The sequence below is a fragment of the Plectropomus leopardus genome, chromosome 2 (assembly GCF_026936395.1).
Source record: "Plectropomus leopardus strain MGB_pleo_1.0 chromosome 2, ASM2693639v1, whole genome shotgun sequence".
In the NCBI taxonomy this organism is placed as follows: Eukaryota; Metazoa; Chordata; class Actinopteri; order Perciformes; family Serranidae; genus Plectropomus; species Plectropomus leopardus.
The window spans coordinates 29650002-29668214 of NC_142177.1; the positions used below are offsets into that span (position 1 = coordinate 29650002).

At 35.6% G+C, this 18213-nt stretch overlaps 1 protein-coding gene across 1 annotated transcript; it reads right to left on the minus strand.

Annotated features, from left to right (window-relative positions):
* Positions 1–5629: 5629 nt before the first annotated feature.
* On the minus strand, positions 5630–17435 carry LOC121957859 (sodium- and chloride-dependent GABA transporter 2-like). Its single transcript, XM_042506652.2, has 15 exons — positions 17279–17435; positions 15925–16126; positions 15509–15643; positions 14638–14778; positions 14454–14538; positions 14242–14374; positions 13996–14130; positions 13402–13505; positions 13174–13298; positions 12975–13087; positions 12742–12879; positions 11770–11872; positions 10998–11098; positions 9676–9846; positions 5630–8959 (listed from the first exon to the last, which is right to left on the minus strand). The coding sequence occupies exons 2-15, from the start codon at positions 16118–16120 to the stop codon at positions 8795–8797; spliced, it is 1845 nt and encodes a 614-aa protein (XP_042362586.2). The 5' UTR covers positions 16121–16126; positions 17279–17435; the 3' UTR covers positions 5630–8794.
* Between the last annotated feature and the right edge of the window lie 778 nt (positions 17436–18213).

Consider the following 18213-nt stretch of genomic DNA (forward strand, 5'->3'; position numbering starts at 1 on the left):
CTATAGTCAGTGTAACCCTTCTTGATTCGTCATGAGGGGAATCCAACCAGTGGAATCGCACATGCAGATTGAGAAACACAAAATGTCACAGAAAACTGTCCAGAAATACCAAATAAATACTTTAACAGTAATATAATATGATTGTTGTCTTCTATATGTTCCACTTTAAAAAAGTTTTTTTTTCAACATTCAACCTTTTCACTGTTATTAAGTTTCAATAACATTTTGGTTTTGGTTGTTGGTGAGTTTTAAGTCACTGAAATAAACAAATTGTGTGTCTTTTAATCAAAATTCAAACTGCTGACACTGGATGTGATCTAATGACAATACAACCATGTATGGTAATGCCCTGGATGTACAAACAGGAAGCCATCTGTCACACAGCTTTCAAAAGTATGCCAATTCCCATAAGTGGGATTTCCACACCAAGGAGCTTGTGTTTATCTGCTTAGCATCCAAAAATTGTCACTAGCAAGCTGTTAAACCGGAGGGGTTTGTCCCTTTCTAATCTTCAATCCTCGCAAATTGGATTCACACCTCATACGCAAGTCAGAGAGGTTGAGCAGGTTGAGAAGAAATCAGGGTGCACGTTAGAGGTGACACCTGTCTCCTTTAATTCACATCGTCTTCAAAAGTGATTACAGTGGCCACACTCTGGCTCCTGAGGTCAAAGACCTCAGGTTGTCTCTGCAGGCAGGAACGTAAGGCCAAATACATTCAATCATACTCTTGCTCTCTTGTTTTTTTTGTCTGTTGTTTTTTAACTTATGATGTGATTTTTCTGTTTAGGGAACAATATAGGGGCCAATATTGTCACGAATAAATCACAATAAAATAAAATGCAATGTTAGCTGCTCTGTCTTTTTGATTTAAAATATGCTTGTCTGATTACTTATTATGCAGAATAGCTGATATCAGTCTGATGTGCATGACTGAATTATAATTATTGATGCGTTTATGTGCACATAACTTTAATGCTGCAGCTACAGCTGACTATGGGGTTTATTTCTCATATAGGCTATGGAGTAGCTTGTGAATTTCATCATCATAGATCAATAAAAAAACTCCTATCTTTATCTAAAGTAATATATATATAAAACAAAAGAATTCTGATAATAATTTGCGTTTTACTCTGAAACTACAGAGTAACCATGCCAAACCAATGCGAGTTCCACACTACATGAATCACCTTACAATATGTATATATATCCTCTATATTGTGAATGTATGACTTTTCCATACCAAATAATGAAAATGTTTTGCTTTGTTCATTACGTTTAACCTATGAAATCCATTTTGACTGAAATCAAAGATATGATTCAATCAAAATGTCCTCATTAAAGCTGAATTTGCTTGAATGTGTGACCTGCAGAGCAATGTCACCACATTATAAGCTACTGCAATTGGTGACCAAACCACCAGGGGGCCCTGTGCTGTGAATTTGTTTTTTTTTCCTTAGGGGCATTTACTTTTTAAAGGAAAAACTCACCTCATAAAAATCAAATCGAAAACTCCAAAGCACTTCTTTGTAATTATAAAAAAAACTACAGCTACAATAATGCATACAAACATGCATTAAAACCTGCATTAGAGTGTTTAAAAGGGGTCAAAATGGAGATTTGCTTATATGGGGCGACTGGTACAACAAGGATGCGACAGCTGAGCTCTAAATGAGATTAATATAGAAGCTCGGAGTTGCTCATAAGCCTGACGCAGGTGAGAAGTCTGAAGCTTAGATCAAAAGGGTGCCTCCCTTGTGCGTAAAGTCACATGTACACAACTGTTAATTGGGATTAGCTCCATGCTTTGCAGCCATCCAAGTACTTAATACACTCCTGTGGAGGTGAGGTGTGTTTAAAGTGTAACAGGAAGTGCTGTGGCTGTGACAAAAAGGAACTGTAGCTTATCTGTTAGTAGGTCACATTACATGACTGATCTAGAACACTTTGCACAACATTTGTGTCAATAAAAAATGTTACAGAGCACTCGGACTGCATGGTTTTGTAATGACATGGAACAAGAATAATTACTTAATTGATATTCAGGATAACAAAGCAGCTGTCAAGCTTTGAAGTAACAGCCTCCCAACATAACCCACTATACTAGTTTTTGCTTTTTCAAATGTTGAAATTTTATTTTCCAAAATATATATTTTTTTCATCACAACTGGGTCTATGAACAGGCCTACCAGGCACAGGCCCTGTGGCCCCAAGTGTCAGGGGCCCTCCTGGCCTTCATCTGCAAAATGTCGCTAAAGCGATTCAAAATGACCACTTAGAGACAGAGAGCAACTACAAAGAGATGTTAAGCACCTGCGAGGAGACTCAAAATGACAATAAAGTAATGTAAAGCAATCCAAGAAAGACTCAAGATTACCACAACACACAAAATGACTTCAAATACACGGAAAGCAACAACAAAAAGACTCAAAAATACATCAGCACGTCATCGATATTGACAGATATCAGCTTTAAAATGAAATATCAGAATTGGCCAACATGTTGATTTATGCCGTTATCACAAACCAGTATTTTCTTTTAATTGACAAAGTGAACATGAACAATACACCAACCCTAAGTTAAAGCATTTTTCTTATTTTGCACAATGAATGAATATTACACACTGAAAAGCATTGTATTTTATATGTCCATCTGCTGGTGGGCCATCACAATAAGTGTATGCATAATATGATGTTAATGTCACTACAAAAGAGACGTGATGATCACCAAAATTAGGTGTAAAATCAAATGGAATATATCAATATCGGTATATATTGGCATATTGGATATCTGCAAAATACCCAACATGCAGTATGTTATTAAACAGTGTATTCCTCAGTATCTTTTGACTCCATTTCTATGAAGGTTTTTTGTTACTCGTTACATTTTCTTTGAGGTCAACAGGTTACTTCATTGAAACCAAAAAGTCCAGTGTAAATTCATACAATTTTTAGTAACATTTTCGATCTATCTGAGTTGCTTTTGAACATTTATAAAGCTACAGGTGTGTAACTAGGACGTTAAATTTGGCTGTTTTTTTCAATTATTTTATTTAATTATTTTTAAGAAGCTGCATCTACAACAAATTATGCTATTTAACAGACAAAGCATTGGACAAAGGATAAGATGACTTGTTTTGAGCTTGCAGGCAGCTCAATCAGAGAGACAAACAAGAACTGCAGTTAAATAATAAAAAAAAAGAACTGGCAATGGTGGTCATTTTTTAAACGTAGGTTTCTCTGGACATTTCTACAGGCTTTGCCACTTATTCAACAAGCTTTTCATTCTACTGGTTCTACGAGCAGGTCAGTGCATTTAATAGGTTTTTTTAGAGTCATTAGTTTCTGTAAATTTAATGTAACAATATACAACGTCTTGGGATAAAAAAAAAAGAGCTTTGAATACTTAAGTATTTTAAGAGCAAGCACTCCGGTACTTTAACTCAAGTAATAATGTGACTCAACAACTTTCACTTGTATTGGAGTAATAATTACCTGGGAATACTTTGACTCAAGTAATAGAGTTGTGCGTTTTGTCCACCACTGATCCCAAGATAAGAGGCTAAAAGATCAAGTCTGTTTGCTTCCGAGTTACTTTATTGAAAAAATCTCTCAATTTGCCACTTAAATGGTCCTGGCAAAAGTTTAATTCTTTACAAATACTTGTTCTAAAGAGTAACTGGGGAAAAGTGTGTTTGAATATTACATAAAATCATGATGAACTTCCTGTTCACTGGGTCACTGTGTTGCAATGGGATAAACATTAAATAGGCTAAGGGAACACTTTCTCTGTGCTATGTCTAATCTCTGCTCTCCACAGTTGCTCAGACACTCGTGTGCACCAACGGATTAACTCGCGTCCTGTCTTCTCCCACCTACATATGCATAGACCCACTGATAATGAATCCAACAAATTGTACTCTTCAAAAAAAAATCCATCGCATCTCATGAAATCCTCCTCACCTTTAAATACTGATAATGTTACAGAGAAATCTCCAACAATAATAGAACAATTCGTAAACATAATAATGGTTATAATTTCTTACCTACAGTGATATGTTTTCACAAAAATGTAATGGTCTGACTGGTCCCTTATGCCTACATTTTTGACCATGACTAAATCTTTATACAAGGTCAAATGTTTGTGTCTTAAATAAAGACAATTTCAATCCAATTCTACCTGCTACCATGTACTTCATAGTACATGGTAGCAGGTGCCTTGAATACAGTCTGTCAGTAACACTGCGTTTGCTTGAGGAGCGCCCTCTTGTGGTCTGTGTTAAACTGCTCAGCACAGCTCAGTCTTAGCAGCTGTATATGCTCACATGCCAGTTTATTAGGTACAATTCACTAACATCAGTGCTTTTTGTCTTCGTTCTCTTTTATTAAAGTGGGACTTTCTGTCGAAATAAAAGTATAAATAAATAATCTAATGCAAAAGTCCTGCAATTAAAGCCACAATACAGTTTTTGTTGCTGTTAAAATGAGATAGATACAGTTTTATTGTGTAGGGTAGATTTAGGCTTTTTAAGTTAGATTTAAACCTTTTTAAGCATTTTTTAAACACCACTTGGAATTAATTTTAAGATCAATTTTCTAATAACCAAAATTGGAGGACAAATGTATTTTGCCTAAATGTTTACTGTAACATAAAATATGACTTTTTTGTCCATTGAAAAGGTTGAATGTTGAAAAAAAAACTTTTTTAAAGTGGAACATATAGAAGACAACAATCATATTATATTACTGTTAAAGTATTTATTTGGTATTTCTGGACAGTTTTCTGTGACATTTTGTGTTTCTCAATCTGCATGTGCGATTCCACTGGTTGGATTCCCCTCATGACGAGTTTAAGAAAGGGAATATATTAAATTACTTGACAAAAAATAGATGTTCCCAATTATTTTGAGATATTATAATGCAATGTCAGAAAAAAAAAAGATTTATTAAACCTCACTTCCTATGTCTGAGCATTTTAAGACTTTTGGAAGAGTAATTCAAGTCAATTCAATATTAAGGTCGTATTTTTATATCAATTAATTAAATGCCTTTTAAGACTTTTTTTAAAAGATCTGCAGGAACCCTGACAATTATAGTGTAGCTTGTGATATTGTTTAATTGTTTCTGTGCTACACTCAAAGTCGTTATAATATTTTGGCCATCTTATGTAGCCTATATCAATGTGGAAGGACAAATTATTTGACAACCCCTTCTGTGTCAGTGTGTCGTGTGATAGTGTCGCCAGCAGATGTCACCTTCCCTTAAACTGAAAAAGCAGCACTGCAAGTCGCTGTCTGTAGCTTTAGCACATTAGCTTCCACAGCAGCTGTAGCACATTTTTTGCACACTGAATACACAGTGCTCCCTCTCTTTATATGACGTTGTTATGGATGTATCTGCAGCATCGATAGGATAAATCATAAACATGATAATCGTTATAATTTTTTAAAAATTGCTTGCAATGATGCATTTTGTTCCATTAGACAGATATGGAGATGTTTTTAAATTAGTTTTATACATGTAGGAATGAGGTTATATTTAGAAAAAAAAAAAAAAAAGAAAGAAGAAAATTACAACATTTTGGAATGGAATTTTAATTTTTAACATTAAAATGTGTGGATGAATATAGAAAAAAAAATTTGAAATTCATTCAAAAATAATTTTTAAGTGAGAACTCTCATTATATCCTTTTTGCTCCAAATATCACATTTTGTCGTATTATTTCAATTTTTACCCTTCAACTAAAATACAGAGAAAAAAACAAATAAGACAATAGTTCATAGATTGAGAAAAAGGAAAAAAAAGATCTATGAAGTTGAAGACAAATGGTAGCTACATTGGGCTACAAAACAATCATATTCATCGCAATTGCTGAGGATAATGTGGGTTATAAGTGAGGATCTTAAATTGCATAAGAACTACTTCCATATTAGTTTTATACATTGGGGAAATAAATATAAAGAAGTCTTTAACAGCAGGACTAAGACAGGTAAATCTGGCATTTTGAAAATATTGTGCTTTAAGGTTAGGTGTTTGTGTGTGTGTGTTTGTGCGTGTCCCCTCTGGAAAGTAACTAAAACTCTTTATGACTGGCTGCATGTTTGCATGTGCTGCTAAAGCGCCCTCTGGTGGTCTATTATATACTGCTCAGTATGGTTTAAGAGGTCAAACCAGCCTGTTACATGTACAGAATGATGTTCCATGAATTAATGTACATATGTTCATATTTTATTTTATTTACTTATTTTTTTACAAAATGTTTAAGGTTTCATTTAATATGCATTGTCAGGTGCTCATTATGATTTGCATTTCATTATTTGACCAATTGTATTTCTATCGTCTTGTTTTTTTTAACATGGTGGCTTTGCAATGGTAATGTCCTCTTGGATTTTGTTTGTTAGTTTGTGAATGTTACATTGTAGTGGTTTCATGTTAGGAGACCAAAACCAGTGTCATCAATGGTAATAAAAAAAAAAAGAAACTATACATAAATATTGGCATGAAAAATATATTAGTTATGAGCTTACACCTTAACAGAAGTTCCTCCTAGAGTTATGAATTTTTTACTTAAAGCTTCATGTATTCAAGGTTTTCATAAAAGAGTCTTAATTTTTTTTTAAATAGCATTTCTAATGTTTAAACATATTAGAGTTGTTTTATTGATCATCTTTCAACACTCATAAAAAAGTCTCTTGTAACCTGGCTGTAACCTATTTCATGCAGTCTACAGCTGTAACATTACCTCTAACTTATTTTTTGCAAATCACACATACAGCACTCAACAGCACAGCACTTGACTTTAAAGACCAAATGAGGAGGGCTGGAGGAATTAGTTTTTAGTGTAGCGTTGCAGTTAGTTACGCTAATAAAACACATTAGGATACAACATTCTCAGTATTCACAGGAAGAGGGAAAAGTGACACATTGCTTAGGAGCACGGATGTACTCCTGTAACTAAGGAGCAAGACCTTTTGCACTAGGAATACAATGTTTTTGAATGATGTCTTGAACTGAGACTTGCAGCACCTCCCAGAGGCCAAACCTTAGAACAGGTGATGACCCCGATAATAGTCATACTATTTCATCAATTACTTTTAAAAGTACAGAAATAATGTTACAGAGTAAGAAAACAAGAAATGTGAAAAATGCTTATAAAGCCATAAAGTAGTTGTGATATAATTTATTTAGAAATTATATTTCTAAATGTTATTTACAAAAATAACTAGGGTACATTTAGGCTTTAAAAAAGGGGGTTAGGCAAATTACACTGTAAAAAAATGAACAAAAAAAAAAGAAATATGGACTGCTTGGAGTGCAAGGAAGAAAACAAAAAGTCTGGGGAAAGGGTTGTATCCTAGGAGCTGTGAAGTAATTGTGGTTTTATTTTATTTCTTTTTAAATCTAGTATTCATGTGAAGTTTAAACACACTCGTAGCCAATTAAAATGAGATTAATATGTTCTGTTTTCTTAGGTTTTCTTAAGATTATTTTTTTTATTTTTTACTTGAAGTCATGCTAACACCTGAAAACTGGGAGGCAATAATGTCAGAAATCTATCAATCGACTACAAAGTTTCTCTGAAGTTCTGGTTTTATTTTACCACTACCGTGTATTGGCAGGAAGCAATAAGCTCTTTGTGTTTATAGTAAAAAAACACGTAATACAGAGAATAACAGTTCCTCAAGCAAAAACGAGAGAAAGTAATACTTTACAATGTACTTGATAGTACTTTTGCACCTGGTATTAGTTTTTAAGTTATATTTTACAGCGTACATGTGTAATTATATGGTAAAATGGTCCAACACTGACGCTTTATATTACTCAGTAATTCAATGAGAAAAGCTCTGAACAGGCAACGTATTGAATTACAGCCTGTATGTCCAGTTTCCTTCAGTTTCAGGTGTTAAGGACAAACGGGTGTGGCCTGTTATTGTGATGCTAACTACATTTTACTGATGCATTGTCATGTGCTGCATTCACCTGACAACCTGTTTATCTTATAGCTACTTAGACCTTCTTCTTATTTTCGTAAGCATTTTTGATTTGCATTTGGCTGTTTATAAGGGTGGTTCCTTTTTCTTAAGTTCCTTGTTTGTTCCTAAATAACGACAGTAATGTACCCTTAAGTTGTGTATCAAACACTCTTTGTATTTAGCTTTATAAGCATAATATGATTCTTAAGTATATCGTAGTCTATTTGCAATATGATAGGACAAGCCATCAGCTTCATGTGCAATATAACATGATCAAATGTGCAATGTTTTGTTTTATATGTTTTAACTTCCTTTTCATGGTTCTATTTTATTTATGATATTTTGTAATCATGCTCTTCAATTTTGCTCTTTGCACCAGCAAAGATAGCCCTCCAATTCTGATGTAAATGTGCAATAAAGGTCTATCTATCCAAAATAAATCAATTTACTTATCTAAAATACTGCTGTTATTATCAATATTGTAAATATTATCCAGATTTTTCAACACCCTATGTATGTCACCCAATAAATTAACATTGCCAATAACTATTAAATAGGATTTCCTGAGTAAATATTTATATAAAAACATATCACAAAACAATGTTTCATATACTGCCAACCAACATACACGATAGATACTGTATACAACACAGTTTGTGATCAAAGGAGAGACATTTCTTTCCCTCCTAAATAAATATTTTGTAACTTAGAAAACCCCCTTTCTCCAAATGTCTTGTTTTATTCTTCATTAACAATCATAATGCACCCTGTAGTCATTTAATAAGCACTATTTTTCTTTAAAAAAAAAAGTCTTTCTTGCAGTTTAGGTAATTGATAATCTCTGAGCTCTGTGACCGCTTTCATCAGGAGTTTCTGGCGAGCGCAGTGTGTACAAGCTTGTGAAAGTCTGAAATGCGTCTTTATTTGTTGTTGTCTTTAATGCTGCAGTGGGTAGGTCCTTTGCTGGAGTGCACAGAACTTTCAGTCTCTGTGTGAAGAAAGAAATGAGAGGTTGACATTATCAACAGTATGGTCCTCTATCTTTGTGCTGCCTTTTTGCTGGGGCACCAGCACTCCGTCCTGGACTATGCGCCACCCAAGACAATTGTGATTAATTTAGAGAAACACAAACAACCAAGACCATTTCACCTCATGGCAGATTGACAGGGGGTGCTTGAAACAGATCTGGCTACACAAGACTAACAGTATGTTAACGAACTCCTTACCTGAACACATCGACATACTCAGGAACTGACATCAACAAGCAACCAAAAGTGTAGTTGAACTTAAACTAAAAACAGTATTACAAACCCTGCAATAGTCCTGTAATTTGCCCTCTTCATGACTCTGATGTACTTATTAGTTCAAAAAATAAAATTCGGCCCCATATTTTTACAGATTCCTGTCTTTTAATGCAGTAAGACCAAATTTCTATTGTCACTACATCAGTTTTATATTGACTCCAATACTGATCTTTTTATGCAAACAGTGTCGGCCAGATGTCACCAGCATATACAATATATTTTCTTTGTCAATGTCAGTATAAAAGTTCCATCTATTGGTTGCATTTATTCAGTTACCCTGTGACAGACCCTAAATTAAGGCATTCAGATAGTCATCTATACCGTTAGGGTTTTTAGTTTCTACATTTAGTCAATTGTCTGATCTTCTTTTGTTTGTAACAATAACAACTTGTGACTGTACCTGACTGAGTGTTCCTGGAGTGACGCTCACAGCATACAGCATCCACAGAGGAACCAGGAGTGTTGAAGAGAGAGTGAAGAATCCACCGATGGTGTAGCCCCACCAGGGATATTCATAAGTGTTGTTGAATTTGAGTGGGGTATATTTGACCAAGGAGAAGAGAAATGTAAACTACAAAATACACAAGCAGAAAGAGGAGAAGGCTCAAAATGATTATTTATATTTGTAGTGCATACAGAAAAGAAACAAAGATGCTGGTGTTTAGGCAGATTACTGAAGTCAAATTTCTGTCAGCTGACGATTAATATCCGGTCAGCTACACAACAGCCTTCATAATGTGTTTTCACTAGCGCTAATGACTGCATGCAAACACTGTTAGTTGCAGCTCAGTTACCCACCAAATCCTTGTTTTCCTTGTTTTTGACTTTGCTAACTTCTAACATCCATGTACAGCTCTACATGACATAATTTACCTGCTTTTAGCTAAATTTTAACAGTATAATACAAAAAAATGTCAACTTTTTTAACCTCACTTGGAAAAGAAAAATTGTGAAGCAATCCAAGTTACATCCCTATCCCTTGCCTAACGATTTCAGATTTTTGTGCGTCTTGTAAATGTAGAGCTTGAAAAGAATTGTGAATCTTGGTCTCATCACTTTCTACAAAATAGTGACAGATATAAGTTTAAGGCGTAGTCTGTGATTCTATTCCAATACACTTTTTTTGGTCAAATTCAGTGCCCTTTTCCTCATGCTCTCCCAGTTCTCTGTTCTGTGTGTGAGCTGAAAAAAAAAATCTTGTGTTAAAAAAAGGGAAACAAAAAAAGAGGCTCAGGCTAAGCCACAAAACACTATTCTGGCCAGAACAATATTCTATAGAGGGAGTCTACCTCTTCTACATCCTTACCCATGAGGAACGGAGCTATACCATGGTAGTAATGAAATGTAAATAACATTTGACATATTAGCTGAAGGAGCTCTGAAGGAGCACCAATGGGAGGTTGTATTTGTTTGGGTTTTTAGTTCAATATCGTCAATCTTTCTCCAGAATCGCTTGAATCAAACTGTCAAGATTTCTTTTCCAAAAAAGTCACATATCTAAGTTCTCTTTCATATGATTAAATATTTCTTCACAGATTCGTCAGTCATATCATTCAAAATGACTTTGAACAGCCTTAGGTACCCCATCAATGGTACTGATCTCCATCTGGTTGAGACGTGGACTACCTTCAGGACAGAAGTCTCTGGCAGCTGTCAAATACACTCGCTTGTTAGGTTAGCATGAACAAAATTACAAAGCGGTATATCTACAAAACTACTTACAGTACAGATGGCTGGTGTGAAGTACTGCCAGCAGTATTTCATAAAAGGCCATGGTCGATATCCAATCATGTCCTTTATATTATCATACTGACGGTCTGCGCCTGAGGAAAATAAGTTTTGTTAGTTACATCAGCTCAACATTACTGGTCTCTGGTTCATAACTCTGTGTTCATGTCATCTGAATTTGTGAACGTTTTCTGAAAGCTCATAGACACAAATAAATTGGAGCAGTACCGCCCATAATCATGCGGGCAGTGTAGCCAATAGTTTATGCGTGACACGACCTTGGGCACTGCAAGTACATTTTAAAGAGAGGCTATACGAATTGTGCGGAACAAATTTTAAACATATATATGATTTTACTTCGCCTGGGCCCAGAGAAAGTCACTACAAAACAGCTGGGAGGAGACTGGACGGGATTTAAATGCCAACTAGACGGTAGTGAAGGGTACGTAGCCTGTTGTGGTCCGCTGCCCTCTAGCGGTTGTACCCATGCCAACTTAAAGAACACACGAAAGTATGTGGGTGGTGACTGTTACAACATTTGAAATGGATACATTTATTTTCATACATAAAGGGAGTATAAATGAGTCTTCAAAAATGAGAGGTTAACCAAACAGGCACTGTTTCCCTGCTCTATGTTAATATATAATTCCTCTCCTGCTAACTGCCTTGTGACCCCTCAAGTATGAAACCACTGGTTTAAAAAGTTCATAAAGAAGGATCCAACTGTGATGCCAGCAGATTTTACCGGGTTAAAATTTCTCCTTACCATAGACCCATCCGATACAGACAGACTGAAGAACAGCAAACAGCAGAAGTGTCATCCCACTGCAGGCATAGTAGTCAAAGAGTTGGAAAATATAAAGGCCACCCTGCAGAGGAGAAAAAACAGACCGTCTGTGAGAACCAGAACAAGGTTGTCATTATATCATCGGCTTTGTTGTCTGATGTGTTATTGTAAAAGTACTTACTACATACAGCAGAAAATATATTCTACAAAAGTGTACTGTTTATGTACATTTAACCCTCTGTTGTCAGGGATTAACACAGTCTCACAGAAGTACGTTAAATGGACACAGCCTTTTAACTATGCAATGTGTAGTGATTTGTACGACATATGTTAAAATTTTGTGCTGGAACGTAAAAACCATTCCATGCAAAGCATTATAAAAAGTCACAGTTTCAAACACTTTATTCATGTGGTTAACATTGTGAAAATATGGCAGTTTGGTTAGATTAACAGAACAAAAAAAAATTAGTCAAGAAAAACATTATGGTTAAAATATCTAAAGTAACAAAAGTAACAAAGTAACGTAAAGTTGCGTAACTTGCGTAGTGATATAAAGACATAAAGTCACATAACTACATTGACTTTTGGTTTCTCAAGGGACACAAACCATAATTTCCTGAACAAAGGTCCTAGTTTGTTTGACCCCTCTACCCTCCCTCCCACCTGAAAATTCTCACACTTAACACTTACTTCGTGTCCATCACGCCAACAGATCCTCATTGACTTTGCATTGGGACTGTTTTTACGTTGTCAGCACATAACTTCAACAATTTTGTGCCCACCACCACGTGATACATTGTATTAAATTTGTGTCCATTTCACGTTTTTATCATAGCAAATCATCCATGTCTTCATCTTTACGCTTACAGTAGCTACATTTGTTACACTGACATATTCTGTAAACAATGGTTTGATTAAAGAAATTAATATCAAAAAGTTTGCATCACTCACCTCTGTGACCATCAGAAGGCCAACAAAGAAACTCCCAACAGAAATGGCGAGAAGGAGGAGTTTACGGCGACAATTGCTTCTAAAGAAGGCAGGATACATGTCCGCAATGGTTGTGACCAGTGCCTCTTGATATACAAACTACAGTTGTGAAAGAGATTATTTTGTATTAATACAAAATTGTACTATGGTGTCTGAATCTAACTATTAGATTCCTGTTAGATTTTCAGTCCTACCTCACTATCTAATCCTAAAAAGATGATCATAATGAAGAAGAAAATAGCCCAGAGCTGGGGGAGTGGCATTAGAGCCACAGCACGAGGATAAGCAATAAATGCCAACCCTGGACCTGCAAAGGAACAAAAAAATGACCCATTATCTATCAATTCCAACAGTACCACTGTGTTTCTGTCAAGCATGATTAACTGGCCATACCTGATTCAGCCACCATCGATATATCCACACCTTGCTCCTTCGCCATAAAACCGAGCACAGAAAAGATGGCAAAGCCGGCTACAAAACTGGTTAAACTGTTTAACAGGCACAGGTAAACACAGTCTCTGTAGGGGAAATATAAAAAAAAATAGGAATCCTGTGGTCTAATTAAAACTTCAGTAAGAATGAACTGAATAGTCAGTGCATATGAAATGATGAAATACAAACCTGTAGCAGTTGTTGCTATACTTGTTGTAACTTCCTAAAGATGTCAGAACACCTGTGCAGACTCCATAGGAGTAGAAAATTTGGCTGCCCGCATCCATCCATACCTAAATGATAAGGGTGAGTTTACGCAGAGTTCATGTTTGTAAAAATGCATGTATTTGCCAAGATGCAAAATGGTTATGAGTGTATCTGCAAAATGTTCATTGACAAAGTTGTCTGAAAAGTTGTCTGTTTCTGCTTTAAGTAACAATTTCCTGATTTAATTTAGTTTACTTGAAAATATAAATTATAGTAGAAAATCATAACTTTAACTTTTGGGCCAATGAAGCCCTTTTTTTGTAAATCCACCTGTGACTCTTAATACCTGCCAGCATGCTAACATGCTAAACTAAGACAGTGAAAATGTTAAACAAGATGCTTGTGAGCATCTGCATTTTAGCACTGAGAGTTTAAGCATGTTAGCACGTTTACATTAGCATTTAGCTCAGAGCACCACTGTGCTTAAGCCTTGGGGAGCTGCTAGCCTACCTGCTGTTTAATATGGTTATATTCAGGCACTCAGAGCACTTGGTTGAGGTTGTAGAAAAGTTGTACCTCTGGGTCAGTGAGACGGGACGGGTCTGGGTAGAGGTAGAACATGATTCCTTCTTTTGCCCCCGGTAGCGTAAGACCACGAACCAGCAGCACCACCAGCATTAAATACGGAAATGTGGCAGTGAAGTAGACCACCTAAGACAGAATCAACACCTTTTGAGTTACTTTAAAAGAAAAAATATCTTTAAAAAAGTACAGCTTTCATGAAATTATACATTACAAATGAACACCAAGATTGTGCTGTACCTTTCCTGTGGACTTCACTCCATTCCAGACACAGAAGTAACACAACGTCCAGGCAAGAAGAAGACAAAGGGCCAAGTCCCAACGAATGTTGCCAATTTCATCAATTCCACTGGAGAGGCCCAAGATTCTCCTCCTGTAACAACGTTTATTAAGGATCATACAAAAACACAGCAGCCTTTATAGTATAAGACACTTTAAATCAGGCTACTTACTCCCAAAATTCTACAACCGAAGATGTGCTATTTCCATACAGGTGCAGAGACGATGTTTGATTGTGACCGTGCTCGAAACAGCCATCTTACATTAAAGAATGAGAAAAGGTTGTGAAAACTGGTGAACAAAGTGAACACAATGCACAGTTTTGTGTGTCATATCTTGTCAATAAAGTCTTGGTACCTGTGTTCCAGCTGTTGTCACAGCTCGCCCATGGAAGCTCAGCGCTGAAGGATGAAAACAGATAGAGAAACGTCCAGGCCAGTATGATGATGTAATACACCCCAGTGTACAAAACAACCACTTGGCTTCCATAACCTAAACCTGTAGAGAGATAGAGATGTCGTATTGAAACAACATAAAAAAATTTCCATTAATGTTTGCACTGTATTTGAGTATAGTTCTGAGGTAGTTGTACTTTGAATATTTCCATTTGACGCTTCTTTCTACTTCTACACTGTATTTCAGAGTAAAATATTGTACTTTTATTTCCGTAAATGTATATTAGTTACTAGTTATTCTTATGATTAGAGTTTTACATTAAAAAAACATATGATACGTTTATAAATTGCAATGCATTGTTTGTTATTATTCAACCTTTTGGCTTGTGACCTATTATAGAAAAAACAGTACGTAGCTTGGGGCCCTTGTCACATTACGGATATCTATGAGCTGTAAAAAAATAAAAGTTAAAAAAAAAAAAAAAGTCATTGGTTAAAAAAAATTTAATAAAAACTAAATAAATACAAATTTGTGTTGCAGATCCTTTGGAGGGGCCCAACCGCTGGGCTTCAAAATAATACTATGAGTGACTCCTTTCACATACACATTATTTAAGTCATTGTTTATAACATTACTGCAGCTTTAAATACATAAACCACTGAAATAAATTAAAATAGCTTGCACTATGCTTAAATTAATTTTGTCTGGTGTTTAATACTGGTTACAACAACCAAATATTCTACATACTGTGTTCATAAGCAATATCCAATATGAATTACACATATTTGCTTTATTTTTTCTGTAACTGATTACAAATACCATGAATATTTACCTTCAAAAAGAGGGCAGATTTTTCTCCAACATGTTATTCCACCCTGACTGGTGTACTGGCCCAAAGATGTCTCCAGGAAGAAGAGTGGGATGCCACAGGTGAACAAAAACAAAACATAAGGTATGAAGAAAACCCCTTTAAAATATAAAGAAAAACTTGTTAAAATCTTGAAAAAACTGCATTATGTTGCGCACATAAAAAATGATTTAAAAAATTAATATAGTTAGATGGCTAGAAGAAACCGTGATAATTATTTAGTCACTTTATAGTAATAATGACAGTTATAGGGATTCTTTCTTTTTACAAAAAGTCCAACAAGCAATTATTAACTGAACACAATCATAATGCCTGCCGAGTCAGACTACAAAAAAGCATTTTTACATGACAGTCACCTGGCCATGACAATGAATATTTACCTCCTCCATTTTTGTAGCACAGATATGGAAACCTCCAGACGTTTCCCAAACCAACAATGTGTCCAGCCACAGCCAGGATAAACTCAATCTTACTGCCCCACTGTTCCCTCTCCTGAGGTTTGGGCTGAGTATGTCCTGGTCTGTTCCCAAGGTTCATCAGATTCAGTTTCACCTGTGAGTTTTGTCTTTGGTCCATTTTAACCTTTAATAAAAAAATTAATTTGTATACTATGTCAGCATGTTATACATTAGATGGTATGAAGCTATTAGCCATATAAAGTACTGCACACAGAGATACATGCCGAATTTAAACAAGGTTTGGCCATATAAATTTAGTTAAAATACTAAAGTTAAAAATAAAGTTAAAATACTTTTTCTCTTCAAAATAAAAAGGGGTTTACTCAGTATGAATAATCGAATTGCATAGTACCTACCTACCATACCTACACCATTCAAAATACTAGCCCATAAAAGGGCTAGAGATAAGCTACACACACACCATTTACAACCTTTGAAAATGAGATATTAAAACATTACGACTAACAGCCTTTAGCCATGCTAGCTGCTCTGTGAGGCTGTACTTAGGCACAGTAGTAATTTGAGCTAAATGCTCACCTGAGCATGCTAATATACTCTATCTTAGTTTAGTTTGTTAGTGTGCTAACAGTTACAAATTACCACCAAAGCAGACCTACTGCTGGAAATAAGCGTTGCTGGTATTTGGTCATAAACCAAAGTATGGGGGGTAAAGTATAATGGCATTAGACAAAAAGTCAGGAAATCACCAGAGTCAGTAGAATTTGTCTGCTGGGTAATGAATGTCTGGGAAATATTTTGATTTTGGAGCAACTAGCTTGGCTAATGACATAAAAACAAGATCACATTTCAAACAAGTGACTCTATCACAATAAGGTTCTTACTTTTTTACTTTTCAATATGTTGCTTATATTTAGTCAACATGAGTTTTGTGATTTTAATCTCCAGTGATAACCTGTTTTGTTATTTTTCATGAATGGAACCTGGAACGTAAATTATTTTAACGCCTGATTAAATTATTGTAAATAACAGATGCAGAAACACCAAACAATGGCATTGACTTGGTGGTGGTGGTACGCAAGAAAACTAACCAATGTACAGGGATACATCTAACATTTACAGTTTACTGTAATATGTCCTTGCTAATTTGTTGCCTTAAATTACACATCTCCATGTCTAAGTGCAGTAAAAGTAAAACATTCAACTGCATAAATAACAAATTTAGAGATTCCCATGAATACCTTAAACAAAGGTAAAGCATGAGCTAAACTGTAACTTAAAATTAGCCAAAAACAAACATGGAAGATGCACAATTTACCTTGAGCTGTGTAAGTGCTTCCTCCTCTTGACAGTTTCTGAAAGAAAACACCGGTCCTTCTCCAAGATGAAGGTGACTATAATGGGTTTCTGTGAGGAGTGGCCACTGAGACTAACTCAACCAGTCTTTTCTTTGGGACCAATAGAAACCAATTGAGCAGGGCACGTGCACGCACGCATGCATATGCTCAAACACACACACACACACACACACACACACACACACACACACACACACACACACACACACACACACACACACACACACACACACACACACGCACACCAACAAACCTACATATATACATATATACAGTGTCACTGTTGGTTTTGACTGTTGCCCAAGAAAAAAAAGATAACCACTCGGGGGGGGGTTACCCTTTATCTTGGGAAACAGACTTACATGCAGCACATTTGTTCCCTCTCGTTTTTGTTGTACGTCAGCTGTAGCATATCAAAAAGTATCTTTTACCGAGTTTCCAAGAATGAATAGAACCCTGGATTCCAAAACACTGGACTAGTCTAAATGTAATTAATGAACTTAAAGAGCTACTTCTTACTTTCTTTACTTTAGCAGGATTTTGAATGAAGAGCTCCCGATACTTGTGATGGACTATTTAAACATTATGTTATTTGTACTTTTCAAAACAGGGGAACTGAACACACACACACACACACACACACATACACACAAACACACACACAGACAGACAGACACTTTAACAGTGCACTTAACAATAGTGGTACATGAAATCAGATATATGCAAATTTGCAACTGTCGTAGAACTGTACCAGTGGCGGCTGCTACAACAGAATGTTAAACCACCATGACCCCACTTTGAATCCAGCTGAGGACCTTTGTAACATTTGTTAGATCTCCTTCACTACCACTTGTACTGACTTTTCCCTATTGACAATTCACAGAAAAGAATTACA